This window comes from Orycteropus afer, unplaced genomic scaffold (genome assembly GCF_000298275.1).
Source record: "Orycteropus afer afer isolate SDZICR_OR568_19922 unplaced genomic scaffold, OryAfe1.0 scaffold00397, whole genome shotgun sequence".
Taxonomy (NCBI): Eukaryota; Metazoa; Chordata; class Mammalia; order Tubulidentata; family Orycteropodidae; genus Orycteropus; species Orycteropus afer.
The window spans coordinates 1,083,903-1,098,937 of NW_006921984.1; the positions used below are offsets into that span (position 1 = coordinate 1,083,903).

Below are 15,035 nucleotides of genomic sequence, written 5' to 3' on the forward strand. Positions count from 1 at the left end.
CAGCTTCTTATATATGTGTATGCATACACACACATACATATATAATTCAATGTAATAGATTTTTTTTAAAAAATTAAAAGTTGTTGTCACATGGACTCCGACTCATGGTGACGTCATGTGTGTCAGGGTAGAACTGCTCCATAGAGTTTTCAATGGCAGATTTTTTTGGAAGTAGATTACCAGCCCTTTCTTCTGAGAAGCCTCTGGATGGACTTGAACTTCCAACCTTTTGGTTAACAGCCAAGTGCATTAACTGTTTGTACCATGAAGGGACTCCATATAATATAGCCACTCCTCACTTAGCAACATGGCAACATGGTTAGGTTCCAAAGACCAGGTCATCATGCAAAAATCATGCTATGTGAAAATGGAGGATGACTTTATCATTGCATAACTGCCAAATCCCATCATTACATAACTGCCATCACATCATTACATAACTGCCAAACCCTTGAGAATCATAGCCTGGCCAAGTGACACATACCCTTAACCATCCATAGGTTCGACCAACTGCAGATTGAAAATATTCAAAGGGGGGGAAAAGGAATTAAATGGTCAAAAAAAAATCCCTCAGAGACTGAGAGAGCATTAAGTGGTGTTAACATGACGTTTACATTGCGTTGGGTATTGTAAGTAATATAGAGATGACTTAATGTATGCAGGAGGATGTTCGTAGGTTATGTAAATCCTATACCTCTGTATATAAGGGACTGGAGCGTCTGCTCCTTTGATGTCTGTTCTGATTCCCTAGTGCTGCTCTGACAAGAATATACCACCAATGGGATGGCCTTAACAAACAGGAGTTTATTCTTACAGTTTGAAGGCTTTAAGTCCAAGTTCAAAGTGCCAGGCTCTAGGGGTGGAGTGAAAGCCCCTCAACCTTGGGGTCCAGCTCTGCCTCCTGCTCCCAGCCTACTGGAGCTAGAGGCATTTCTTCACTCAGACAACTGTTGGCTGCTGAGGCTAAGAACCCCCAAGGTTGACAAGTAAAAAGGCACAGTCCCGATGTTACCAAATCACGTGGCAGGCCATTAATTCAAGTCCATTAAAAGTCCCCAGGCTGGCAGAGCATGGCAGGCTGCTGAACAACGACTTGGCTACATGCAGGGTTCAAGCGTGCCATAAGCTAGAGACTATCCCCAAGGCTTCTCCTTATATACAGGAAGCAGACCACATCCCAAAAGCAGCTACTCAGCTGCTCCCAGTAGATTCCACCATGGAGTTGATTAACAGTCTCATCACGGGGAATACTACATCCAGCTGCCCAGCCACTCAACCAGGCCCAGACAAATTGACACACAAACATAACCACCACAATATCCCTGATTGGTCCTGGAACTAATCCCCTGCAGACACCAAGGTACATCCTTATATTACTTATGTGTATGTCTAATGTATAACTTTAACATACATAAATGATACAAGGGCATATAGACACATGGGTAAATATTTGGATACAGATGTATGAAGCCTGACACTTAAAAGCCAGTAAGTATACTGTTACTAATACAGACATATCGGCTCTCAGGTCTAGAACATGGCTTCTTAAACAAGCCTAAGAAAACTACACAGGCTCTCTGGGAAGCCTCCATTCCTGAATTCTAGAAGGCAGCTTCAGGGGAGTGGATGATGTCTCCAGCCTACCCAGAAACCTTGACCTGTCCAGACATGTCTCACACAACATCCTTTCCCACACAGACACTGACTCTCTCTGACCTGAAACCCAGCCGGGGGCCCGTGTCGGGGGGCACCCAAGTGACCATCACAGGCACCAACCTGAATGCTGGCAGCAATGTGGTGGTGATGTTTGGGAAGCAACCCTGCCTCTTCCACAGGTAACCATCCTGGTGGGTCTTCACCGCAGCTCAAGGGAGGGGAGATCAGAGAGGTAATCATCCCAGGGCAGGCCTGGCAGTCACAGCCCCCAGTTGCCAAAGGATGGCTTCCCAAAGTGTGCCTTTTCTTTGGAGAGGGCTTTCCGGCCATACCTGTGCTGGCCTGACTCAGGATGGATGCCTGCAGGCACACCACCCCTGGCTGGGCCGCATCATTTTTTGGCCTCCATTTATCTTGGTGCCTCTAAATCCCTCACTCCTCAGAGCCCCAGGCTTCCACAGAACACTGGCATCTCCTGGAGCCCCTCACCTGAGGTAGCCTCTTGTCCACTGCAGAGCCAGCTGGGACTCCTGGGAGCCTGGAGGGGCAGCTAGGCCAGGCTGCATCGGGGCCACCACAAGCCCCAGAAGTACGCCTGTGTGAACCAAGGGGATAAATAGCAGGTGGCAGGAAGGGCTGGGTGGACACTTAGAGATGTGGTGGGAGATGCTCCTTCAGCTGAATGGGTTCTCTAGAGAGAGGTTTTTCCTAAGGGAGCTGTGTTGAGGACCATGACAAGTCAGCCCAGGAGCCGTGGGTAAGCCATCCTCAGAGCTCCATACCTGAGGCCTCACTCACCCATTGTCCGCGAGGGGCTGACACACAGGAAGAGAGATGTGGGGTGCGCTGACCCACAACACCCTCTGTCCCTCCTCAAGAGCGTCGTCTTCCCTCCCCTCAGGCGATCCCCATCCTACATCGTCTGCAACACTACATCCTCAGAGGAGGTGCTGGAGATGAAGGTGATGGTGCAGGTGGACAGGGCCAGGATCCACCAGGACCTGTTCTTCCAATACGTGGAGGACCCCACCATCGTGCGGATCGAGCCCGAGTGGAGCATTGTCAGGTAGGAGGGGCCCCCAGACCTCACTTCTAAGGAGTGTTCTGGCACCCACTCCTGCTTTGGGGGCTGATGAACTGGGATTGGTTTGGAGAGTTTCCCAAATATGAAGCCCTTCCTCCCAAGGCTCCCACCTCCCCAAGAGCACCTCTGAGGAGGACCTGGCCCTGGAGGCCAAGCTCTGACCCAAAAGAGCCTCCACCCTCCATCTGAGGGTTAGAGTGTGCACTTGAAGGCATGATCTCACCCCCCCACACACACAGTGACCAGGTGTTGGGGACAGTCCTGCTCCCTAAACCTCACTTTTGGTCAAAACCAAAAACCAAACCAAACTCACTGCCATCAAGTCAGATCTGACTCACAGCGACCCCTCCTTGGATTTCTGAGGAGCTCTGGTAGTGTAGTGCCTAAGGCAATTGACCGTTAACCGGAAGGCTGGGGGTTCAACCCACAAGCCACTCCTCAGAAGGAAGGTTGGGCAATCTACTTCTGTAGTGATACTGCCTCGGAAACCCAAGAAGGGGTCGCTATGAGTCAGGTCTGACTTGATGGCACATAACAACAACAACATCACTATGGAAGTAGATTGCCCAACCTTCCTTCCAAGGAGTGACTGGTGGGTTTGAACCACCAGCCTTCTGGTTAGCAGTCAAATACCTTAGGCACTATGCCACCAGAGCTCCCACTTTTGGCCAAAGTGGGCAATAATTTCCATCTGCCTTCAAGCTGAGGGATGTGGGAGAAGTGGAAGGATCACGTCCAACTTATCCTGCTCTGAAGGCAAGCCTCCCTTGGTGTCCCAGATCCACCCTCCATGCTTCTGGAACCTCCTGGCATCCCTTTCTCTGGCCTTTCATGACCTCCAGTTACCTGCTTACCTCTGTCCATCCCTCTACTGCACACTCCTCAAGGACAGGAACCAGTTTCACTCCTACTTTCCCAGTGCTCCACATGAAAGCCATATGAACATCCTAGAAGGCAAGGACCAAGCATCTGATGCTGGTGTCAGAGCTTCTTGGGCTGGGGCTGCTGATTCTGGCTCAGCTACTCGTAGCTGACTTGGGCAAGTCTTTCTGGGCTCCTAGTCTATTTGATCAATATTCTTCGTGACTTCTCTTTTCATTTTTATTAATGAGCTTTGACTTTTTAGAGCAGTTTTAGTTTACAGGAAAGCTGTGCAGAAAGTACAGAGAGTTCCCATTTACCCTTCCCCAGCCCTCCACCCCCAACACAACACAGTTTCATTATTATTGACATCTTACATTTGTGTGGTATGTTTTGTACAATTGATGAACCCACGTTGATCCATTACTATTAACTAAAGTCCATGGGTTACATCAAAGGATCACTTCTTGAGTCACATGGTCTTGTGGGTTTTGACAAATGCATAATGTCATGTGTCCACCGCCACATATCATACAAAATCATTTCACTGCCCTGAAAATGCCCCATGCTCCACCTGTTCGTCCCTGGCTCCCACTTGAACCCCTGGCACCTACTGATCTTTTCACTGTCTCTATACTTTGGCTTTTTCTAGAATGTTCTGTGGTTGGAATGATACTGTAATGAGCTTTTATCCCGCTAGGAATTTCTCAGCAACCAGATTGCTTGGGACCCTAATGACCCTGGCCCTTTGGGACTGTATTGGGTGGGGGGTGTCTCACATCAGGGTGGGGCTGTCGGCAGATAGCCTGCGTCAGTGTTTCCAGGCTCTGAAGACACAGAGTAACAGGAAGGCCCTGCAGAGGGTGTACTGGTAGCATGACCCGTGGCGATGTACCAGGGGCAGCTGGGAGATGGCAGCAAGGGCTTTAGGTCAACAAGCTCCACCATGCACCAGGCCAGGAATAATGGCAGTGAACTTACCTCCCTGGGTCCGGGTTTCTCATCTGTCAACCCTTCACAGGCAGCTGAGAGAATCAAGCAACATGCACACACACAATGCAGGACCTGGCTTAGCTTTCTCCCTGTGGTCCCCTCTGACCACTCAGGTCTGCTAGGTCCTGGGTTCTCCCCATTGGCCTCCTCACTGTTGGCTTCAGCTCAGGAGGGGCATGGGGAGCATCAACAAGGTCTCCACAGGCTAAGGCAGGGGAGGAAAAGCCCATTGAGAGAGCTACCCTTAAAATGAGGGATCAGCACAGACTGTGGGCCAAATCCAGCCAGCTCCTGTTTGTATAAATAAAGTTTTATTAGAACACAGCCATGGCTGTTTATTTATATCTGTGTGCCTTATTTTGAGCTACAAGGGCAGAACTGAGAACCATATGGGCTACAAAGCCTGAAATATTTACTGTCGAGACTTTTACATGAAAAGGTTTGCTGACCCATACCAAACGAAAGGCAGCCTTTGGCGGCCAGATGCACATTTGGTTGTTCTCAGCCCTTCTTCTGGGAGGCCCAAGCCATGGAAGCTTAGCCTTGACCTTGAACTGGATAAGGAATTTAGGGCACAGACAAGGAAAAATAGTCAGTAAGGAGCTATATGAAGATTTGAACCAGGGGCCTGGGAAGCCCAGGAAGTTGGTCTAGCCCCTTGTGCCTCAATCAACAAACTATACAACTATCTGAAGAACTCACCAACTATGAAGACTGCCTCCAGCATTCTGAGGCTGACCCTCAGCCATACTCCATCCACAGGGAGGCTAGAGACCTGTCTGGGATGGCCAGCCAGGTCCGGCATGTTTGTTGTTGTTGTTAGGTGCTGTTACGTAGGTTCTGATTCATAGTGACCCATGTACAACAAAACAAAACATTGCCCAGTCCTGCACCATCCTCATAGCCATTGCTATGTTTGAGTCCATTGTCACAGCCACTGTGTCAATCCATCTTGTTGCGGTTCTTCTTTTTCACTGACCCTCTACTTTACCAAGCATGATGTCCCTCTCCTGAGATTGGTCCCTCATGATGACATGTCTGTTCAAAGTACATGAGGCAAAGTCCTGCCATCCTTCTAAGGAGAATTCTGGCTGTCTTTCTTCCAAGACAGATTTGTTCATTATTCTCGCAGCCCATGGCATATTCAATATAAAATGGTGTGTTTATTTAGTTAAAGTCAGAGAATGGGGTGGGTTTTGCATCATGCATGGCTTTACATTGCTTACAGACAGCGTAGAGCATTGATCTGGCTGATAAGCAGTGACAGGGCCCTTGATACAGGTTTGTGGGGTCAATGGTGGCTTGAGTAATTTATTTTAGAAAGATTACCACAAGGCCAGCCCCTATGAGGTGGAGGTAAAAGATGTCACAAATGTCCAGCTTTTCCAAACTGCCATGCCACTCTATCTTCTCTGACATTAAATCCTCCTCTCCCTTTCAGTAATCTCCCTCCCGTGTTCGGGTTCTGTAGTTTGCAGTAGTTTGTAGTCTCACAGAACTCATAAACTCTCAAGGAAACAGCTCATGTGGTGGTAGTGGAGGCTAGGAGGTGAGCAGGCTGGCAAATCCCAGGTCTGTGGTAGGTCTGGAGGATTGTCTGAGCTCACGTGGTTGCAGGGGTTGATGAATCCAAATAGGCAAGTCCAATGATGGCTGCTGTCTAAAGTCCAAGGGTGAGATAATAATGAACCCAACACAGAACCAGAGCAAGAGAGAGTGAACTTTCCCAGAACATTCTATATATGTTCTCATGGAAGCTGAGGATGGTAACTTGAATCACACCTTCCAGCAAGTGGGACTCAAGATGCATCCTACCCTAAACAGGCATTTAGTTGTATTGTTAAGTGCCCGTCCAGTTGGCTCCAACCCATAATGACACCATGTCCAACAGAACAAAACACTAGCCGGTCCTGTGCCAGCCTCACAATCCTTGCTATACCTGAGCCCATCATTGCAGCCACTGTGTCAATCCATCTCATTGAGGGCCTTCCCCTTTTTCATTGACCCTCCATTTTACTAAGCATGATATCCTTCTCCAGAGAATGGTCCCTTGTGACAACATGACCAAAGTAGGGGAGACGAAGTCTGGCCATTTTCACTTCCAAGGAGCATTCCAGCTGCACTTGTTCCAGGACAGAATTGTTAAGTCTTCTGGCAGTTCATGGCACTTTCACTATTCTTCACCCACACCACAACTCAAAAGCATCAAATCTTCTTCAGTCTTCCTTATTCATTGTCCAGCCTTCACAGGCATATGAGGCGATTGAAAATACCACGGCTTGGGTTAGGAGTACCTTAGTCTTCAAAAAGGCATATTTGCTCTTCAGCACCTTAAAGAGGTCTTTTGTAGCAGATTTCCCCAGTGCAATATGTCTTTTGATTTCTTGACTGCTGTTTCCATTGGTGTTGATTGTGGAACCAAGTAATATGAAATCTTTTACAGCTTTGATCTCTTCTCCATTCATCGTGACGCTGCTTATGGATCCAGTTGTGAGGATTTTCATTTTCCTCATATTGAGATGTATGTAATCCATACTGCAGACTGGTGTCTTTAATCTTCATCAATAAGTGCTTCAAGTCATCTTCACTTTCAGCAAACAAAGTTGTATTGTCTGCATATTGCAGATTGTAAATGAGTCTTTCTCCAATCCTGATACCATGTTCCTATTCATGTAGTCCAGCTTCTCAGATTATTTGCTCAGCATACAGATTGAATAAGCATGGTGAAAGGATACAACCCTGATGCACTCCTTTCTTGATTTTAAACCATGCAGTGTCCCCTTGTTCTGTTTGAATGACATTCTCCTGGTCTGTGTACAGGTTCCTCATGAGCACAATTAAGGGTTCGGGAATTCCCATTCTTCTCAATGTTATCCATAATTTATTATGATCCACATAGTCAAATGCTTTTGCATAGTCAATAAAACACAAATAAACATCTTTCTGGTATTCTTTGTTTTCAGCCAAGATCCATCTGACATCAGCAATGATATGCCTCATTCCACGTCCTCTTCTGAATCCAGCTTCCATTTCTGGAAGTTCTCTGTCAACATACTGCTGCAACTATTTTTGAATTATCTCCAGCAAGATTTTACTTGCATGCAGTATTAATGATATTGTTAGGTAATTTCCACATTCTGTGGGAGCGCCTTCTCTGGAATGGGTACAAATGTGGATTTCTTCCAGTCAGTTGCCCAGGTAGCTGTCTTCCAAATTTTTTTGCATAGATGAATGAGTGCCTCCAGCACAGCATGTTTGTTGAAATATCTCAGTGAGCATTCTGTCAATTCCTGGAGCCTTGTTCTTCACCAATTCCTTCAGTTCAGCTTTGATGTCTTCCTTTAATACCATTGATTCTTGATCATATGCCACCTCCTGAAATGGATGAACATTGACCAATTCTTTTTGGTACAGTGAATCTGTGTATTCCTTCCATCTTCTTTTGATGTTTCTGCTATCATTGAATATTTTGCCCACAGAATCTTTCAATATTGCAACTTGAGGCTTGAATTTTTTCTTCAGTTCTTTCAGCTTGAGAAGTACTGAGTATGTTCTCCTTCAGTTTTCTAATTCCAGGTCTTTGCACATTTAATTATAATAATTGACTTTGTGTTCTCAAGCTGCTCTTTGAAATCTGTTCAGCTCTTTTATCTTGTCATTTCTTCCATTTGCTTCAGTTACTTTCTATTCAAGGACAAGTTTCAGAATTTCATCAGACATCCATTCTGGTCTTTTCTTCCTTTCCTGTCTTTTTAATGAGCTTTTGCTTTCTTCATGGATGATGTTCTTGATGTCATCCCACAATTCCTCTGGTTTTTGGTCATTGGTGTTCAGTGCATCAAATCTATTCTTTAGATGGTCTCTAAATTCAGGAGGGATATAATGAAGGTCATATTTTGGGTGTCATGGACTTGTTTTAATTGTCTTCAGCTTCATCTTGAACTTGCATTTGAGCAGTTGATGGTCTGTTCCACAATCAGCTCCTGGCCTTGTTTTGACTGAAGATACTGAGCTTCTCCATCACCTCTTTCCACAAATGTGGTTGATCTGATTCCTGTACACTCCATCTGGTGAAGTCCACATGTATAGTTGCCATTTATGTTGTTGAAAAAAGGGTGTTTGCAATGAATAAGTCATTGCTCTTGCAAAATTCTACCATGTGATCACCAGCATCATTTCTATCCTCAAGGCTATATTTCCAGCTACTGGTGATTCCTCTTTGTTTCCAACTTTTGCATTCCAGTCACCAGTGATAATCAACCCATCTTGGTTGCATGTCTGGTCAATTTCAGACTGTAGAAGTTGGTAAAAATCTTTAATTTCCTCATCTTTGGCTTTGGTGGTTGGTGTGTAAATTTGAATAACAGTAGTATTAACTGGTCTTCCTTATAGGCATATGGATATTATCCTATCACTGACAGCATTGTACTTCAGGATAGATCTTAAACATTTTTTTTATGACAATGAATGCCACACCATTCCTTTTCAATTTGTCATTCCTGGCATAATAAATCATATGGTTGTCTGATTCAAATAGCCAAGAACAGTCCATTTTAGCTCACTAATCACTAGGATATCAATTTCCATTTCAATTTTTACAGCTTCCAATTTTCCTACATTCATACTTCATATATTCCATGTTCCAATTATTAATTTCTTCTCATTTTGAGTTATGCCACATCAGCAAATGGAGGTCCTGAAAACTTTACTCCATCCACATCATTAAAGCTGACTCTACTCTGAGGAGGCAACTCTTCCCCAGTTGTATTTTGAGTGCCTTCCAACCTGAGGGGCTCATCTTCTGGCACCATGTTGAGCAATGTTTCAGGACTACTCATAAAGTTTTCCAGTAATATATCAGACAGTGTTTCACTGCTATTCATAAGGTTTTCACTGGCCAATTTTTTGAGAAGTGGATGGCCCCTTCTTTCTTCTGAGTCCTTCTTAGTCTGGAAGCTCCACTGAAATCTGTCTACCATGGGTAACCCTGCTGGTATTTGAAATACCGGTGGCATAGCCTCCAGCCTCACAGCAACACACAAACCACCACAGTATTGCAAACTAACAGACAAGTGGTGGAAACAGGCATAGAGGATAGGATTTACAATATATCACAAAATGAGTGGTGACTTGAGTCACACCCTCCAGGAAGGTGGGACTCAAGATGCATCCCACCCTAAACAGGCATAGGGATTAGGATTTACAATACATCACAAAATGGAGGATGATGGCTGGAAGGGCCATATTAAGCAATTCACAGCACTGCAGTGGTTGAGGAGACAGGGAGAGGGACTCCTCTCCAACACTGCACAAGCCAAAGGATGCCTCTGGGAGTAGTCACCAGAATCTTCCTTTGTGTATATATGTGTATGCGTGCATGGGTTTGTGTCTGTGTTTTGTGTGTGTATGTACATTGAGTGTATGTGTATATGTCTGTGTGCATGGGTAGGTATATAAGCATGTGTCTTTGTGCATGTATGTGTGTATTATGTGTCTGTGTGTATGTGTACATGTGTACATGTGTCCTTATGCATGTATGTCTGTGCACATGTGTGTGTATGTGCATTGTCTGTGTGCATGTGTGTGTTTTTGTGAATGTGTCTTTGTGCATGCATGTGTATGTGTGCATGTGTTCATGTGAATATGTACATGTATATGTGTGTATGTGTCTGCATGCATGTGTATGTATGTGTGTGTTTGGGTGTGCATCGGAGCATAGCTAGGAGTATAAAGATAGGCAATGGGTGGATGAATGGGTGGGTGGAAATGAACATAAGGTTAAGGATTCTCTAGACCCAGCAAGTTTATCAGTGAGTTGCTGAACCCTGTTTCTGGGAGAAAGATTCTCCTCGAAGACATCCCCTGGACTGGAGAAGGCCATTTCTCGATTTCCTTTGTGTAACCCCCAAGGAAGATGCAACCTATGGGGCTCCCTCCCCCCCGCTACCTTCCCAGCTGCCCTAAGGGTAGGAAAATGGCATCTCAGGTCCTGTGGAAGGCTTCACACAGACTGTCTCTTGTCCCCTCACCATTAGAGGAGTTGGAGCCCCTGAGCACCCCACACCTGTCTTTCCAAAGGGGATCCTAAGGCCCCAGGCCTCAGCCAGCTGGAAGTCTCCAAGGTGGCCATTTGTAGTGTGTCTTTCCTGTCCTTCTCAGGAAGGGACTCTGTCCCTGATGGGGGGGATCCTGCCCCACTCCACCCCACCCATGGGAACTGTCTGGAGCAAGGTTTCCGTTAGGCCCAGACCAGGTAATGAAAGGCCCCTGAGACTGGAGAGGCCTGGGGCAAAGACACAGGGGATTGTGGAGAAGCAGGAGGCCTGGGGGGCCCAGAGGGCTGTGCTAAGGATGGACCTCCCTGAGGTCTACCTGCAAGTGCACCACTGCCGTCACTGTCTCCCCCTTGACTGTAGGGAACACATGTCCTTTATATTCCATCAGCTTATCTTGGTCCCCAGGACTCACACCCTTATTGTTGTGATTCTGTTGATGGTCATTGCCATCATTATTGTCACTGAGGCCATTGCTAATCCTACCCCAGTGATTTTCATGCCTCCTTCTCTCTTCCTGGCCAGTGGGAACACACCCATCGCCGTGTGGGGAACACACCTGGACCTCATACAGAATCCCCAAATCCGGGCCAAGCATGGTGGGAAGGAGCACATCAACGTGAGTGCAGGTCACCTGGGGCCTGGGCCACTCACTCATGGGTCACTTTCCTAAAGGGTGTGAGCTTCCCAAGGGCTACGGAGGGGCACCCATCCACTGATGGCCTCATGTGAGCATCTCTAGTGGTGGGAGGTGGGACTGGGAGAAGACAACAGGGCATTTTCACACCTTGAGGGATGGGTGTGGAGGAACAATCCCTTCAGGGGCTCCCCCTCCACCCCTCGACCCCCACTGCTGCTTTCTGGCTTGAACAATACCCTGGTCACCCTGCAGCTGCTTGGGATGAAACTAGAAGTGGGTGCCACTGCTGAGCTGCTTCCTTGAGGGCCCAGGTTGTGTGGACCTGGATCCTTCTTGATCCCACCTATAGATTGCATGCAGTGTTGGCTGTACCCTGGAGACGGGTCCCCCGCCAGTGCTGTGGGTGTGCAGATCTGTTGCAGAGCCTCACAGTGGCCCTCTGCCTCCTTCTGCAGATCTGTGAAGTCCTGAATGCCACCGAGATGACATGCCAGGCCCCTGCCCTCTCTCTGGGGCCTGACCACCAGTCTGACCTGACCGAGAGGCCCGAAGAGTTTGGCTTCATCCTGGACAATGTCCAGTCCCTGCTCATCCTCAACAAGACCAACTTCACCTACTATCCCAACCCAGTGTTTGAGGCCTTTGGTCCCTCAGGAATCCTGGAGCTCAAGCCTGGCACACCCATCATCCTGAAGGTGGGCAGGGCGAGGTGGGGAGGTGCAGGGGGAGGCCGCTGCAGGGGGAAGGGAGCTTTGCAGTCACAGGAGGGGCCCCAGTCACCAGCCCCACCAGATCTCCTGACTGGAGTCCCTAGCTGACATTGTGTGGTAGCTAGCATAGCACAAATGAGCATAGCCTCTGAGTGGGAAGTGGGAAAAAACTCTCTCTACAGCCATGACCAGGGCAGCCAGAGGCACCCTGGCCAGATGACACCCAGCTTTGGTAATCCCTGGAATCCAGGCTCAGGTCACAGGTCATAGGGCATTCCCTCCTGTGTCATCCCGTGCAAACAGAGCATAGAGTCCCTTCAGAGCATGGACCACAAATTAGTTTGAACTCATGAGCCAGTTTGGATGGACTGACAGTGACTGAAAGTGTGTTAAGCAAGGTTGTAAGGGTGTCTTTGAGATGAGCTGAAAAGAGCACCTGGATGAGTTAGTGGCTTCTGACTGGGAGGCAGGGGGCAGGGTAGGAGGCATGCCATGAATTTTTAGGACTGGTTACTGAAGGCAACCTCTCTCTCTATCAGCTTCCCAGGAGGGTGGGGCCTCTGGTAGATGACAGGGCCACTGGCAGTGGCTGGGGGCCTGACCCTGGGCTGGGCACGGGGGCTTTCCTGTCGGTGCAGGGCAAGAACTTGATCCCGCCAGTGGCTGGGGGCAATGTGAAGCTGAACTACACGGTGCTGGTCGGGGAGAAGCCGTGCACAGTGACCGTGTCAGACGTGCAGTTGCTCTGCGAGTCCCCCAACCTCATCGGACGGCACAAAGTGATGGTGAGGCTGGCGGGCTGGGGCGCAGTGGTCCTGGGATGCAGGTTTCAGGTGCCCGTGTCTGCTGGGCCACCAGGGCTCTGCAAGGTGGAATTCAGGCTGTTCCACACACTCTTCCTAGCTACTCGCCACCCTAACTCCTTCTCCCTACCCCCTTCTGAGTTTCTCTTTGCTGCACGGTCATTCTCTCCATACTGGATGTCACTACACTAAGTGTCATACACACTCACTCACCTTCTCACACACTTTCACCCCACACACTTGCTCACTCACACCCCAGCCTCCAGCATGGCATCACTTGGCTGCTCATACCTTCCTTGCACTCCAGGGCCACGCGGGACATTTCATGATGTGGGAAACCATCTGCTGTAGGCAAGCGAGCTCTCACAGTGAGGCTGCTGGTGGCCTGCAAAGGGCCACACATCAAGCTCTCTGCCTCTGTCACTTCTGGACCGGGAGGATGTGTGTTGGGGGCCAGTCCCTGATGTCCTAGGGCTGGTTTCATCCCAGTGTGTGTTGTTTCTGTGTGAGGCAGCCACGGGGTATGTGTGGGGGATCTTACCTCAGAGGAGCAATTCTCCAGGTATAGGCTGTCAAGGCCCTTGCACCCTGTGTCTGCTTTTCCACTGAATGTGGCTCTGCTCACTGCCAGCATCCCCTCCTCCCGCCCGGCCCCCAGTTGCTTGGCCCTCATCCACCTCCTCCGTCCGTGTGTCCCCAGGCCCGAGTCGGCGGCATGGAATACTCCCCGGGCCTGGTGTACATCGCCCCCGACAGCCCACTCAGCCTGCCCGCCATCATCAGCATCGCAGTCGCCGGTGGCCTCCTCATCGTCTTCATCGTGGCCGTGCTCATCGCCTACAAGCGCAAATCCCGGGAGAGTGACCTCACACTGAAGCGGCTGCAGATGCAGATGGACAACCTGGAGTCCCGCGTGGCGCTGGAGTGCAAGGAAGGTACGAGCGGCCAAGTGATGCCACGCTGCAGGCTGGGGTGTGAGTGAGCCGGTGTGTGGGGTGAGAGTGTGTGAGAAGGTGAGTGAATGTGTATGAGCATGGCTGTCAGAGTGTGAGTGAGTGTGAGTATGTGTGTGTCAGGGTGTCAGTGTGTGTGCATGTGTGTGAATATGAGTGTGAGAGTTTGTGAGAATATGTGTGTGTCCCCATGGGTGTGGGTGTAATGGTGTGAGTTAATGATGTGGGTTGTGAGCATAGGTGAGGGTGTGATTGTGGTGTGTGGGAGTGTTAGGATGTGTGTCATGAGTATGGATGAGTGTGAGTGAATGTGGTGTGTGTGTGTAGGAATGTGAGTGTGTGTGTCTGTGTATGTGAGTCTGAGGGGGTGGAAATATGAGAGAGTTGAATATGGGTATGAGTGTGGGTGTATGAGCACTGTGTGAGTGTGGTGAGTGTGGTGAGTGTGTAAGAGTGTATTGAGTGGGTGTGGGGACAGATAGGATGTGTATGAGTGGGTGTGAGTGAGTGTGTGTATGTGTCATTCACACAAAGTAGCAGGCGCAGTGGCGTGGGGCGGTGTAGGGCTGAGTGGGTATGAGTGACTAAGTGAGATTGTGTGTGCGTGCGCATGTGTGTGTGTTTAACTCTAGTCTCTGAGCCCGTGCTCTGGACCACGTCCTACAGGTCTTAATCTTGGCAACACCTGGGGATGCCCAAGCTCCTCTCCCTCCAGATGTCCCTTCCCTCCTTTCCCTTGGCAAACCAGGTCACTTTTTGCCCCCTACATCCACTCCCAGGCCTGGCATCCTGGCTGAGGGGCCTTGTGCCCGACTCCAGGGCAGACCTGAGTACCTTGACATGTGTATCTTCAGCTCTGTTCCTGAGCAGGAAGGCCAGGCCGTAGTGCTGATCTGAGATCTGAGCCCCACAAGGAAGAACGCTTCCCACCTTGTACTTAAAAAGTTACAAATACAACTGTGAAGGAAATGAGATCAGCTGCCCTAGATCCACGAAGGAAATGGAGGGGTCAGGTGCTTGTGTGCCCCAGGACGTGGTTCCCCGTGTCACCCTGGAACTCTCCAGGCACTCTTGCTGCAGATTCACACACAAAGTCAGTCCACTGTACTTGGGCTGCATCCCCCACCCAGGAAGCTGGGCTGTTGGCTGGGGAAGTGGATCCATTCCGTCCCTCTCTGCCTCCTTCAGCTGTCAACACAGCATCCGCCTTGTGGGACTGTTAATTACTGCCTTTTATCATATTTACGCTGCTTAATTTTTTTCTTCGCAATGTACTCTTCCC

The 15,035-nt window shown here is 48.7% G+C and overlaps 1 protein-coding gene across 1 annotated transcript in view; it reads left to right on the top strand.

The window, feature by feature from the left end:
- Window positions 1-15,035, top strand: part of PLXNA4 (plexin A4) — a 497,799-nt gene that overhangs the window by 434,697 nt on the left and 48,067 nt on the right. The window contains exons 14-19 of the mRNA XM_007953478.2: window positions 1,699-1,835; window positions 2,558-2,722; window positions 11,173-11,266; window positions 11,743-11,982; window positions 12,636-12,782; window positions 13,501-13,735. Of these exons, the coding sequence (XP_007951669.1) occupies window positions 1,699-1,835; window positions 2,558-2,722; window positions 11,173-11,266; window positions 11,743-11,982; window positions 12,636-12,782; window positions 13,501-13,735 (1,018 nt within the window). The remainder of the gene's footprint in view (window positions 1-1,698; window positions 1,836-2,557; window positions 2,723-11,172; window positions 11,267-11,742; window positions 11,983-12,635; window positions 12,783-13,500; window positions 13,736-15,035) is intronic.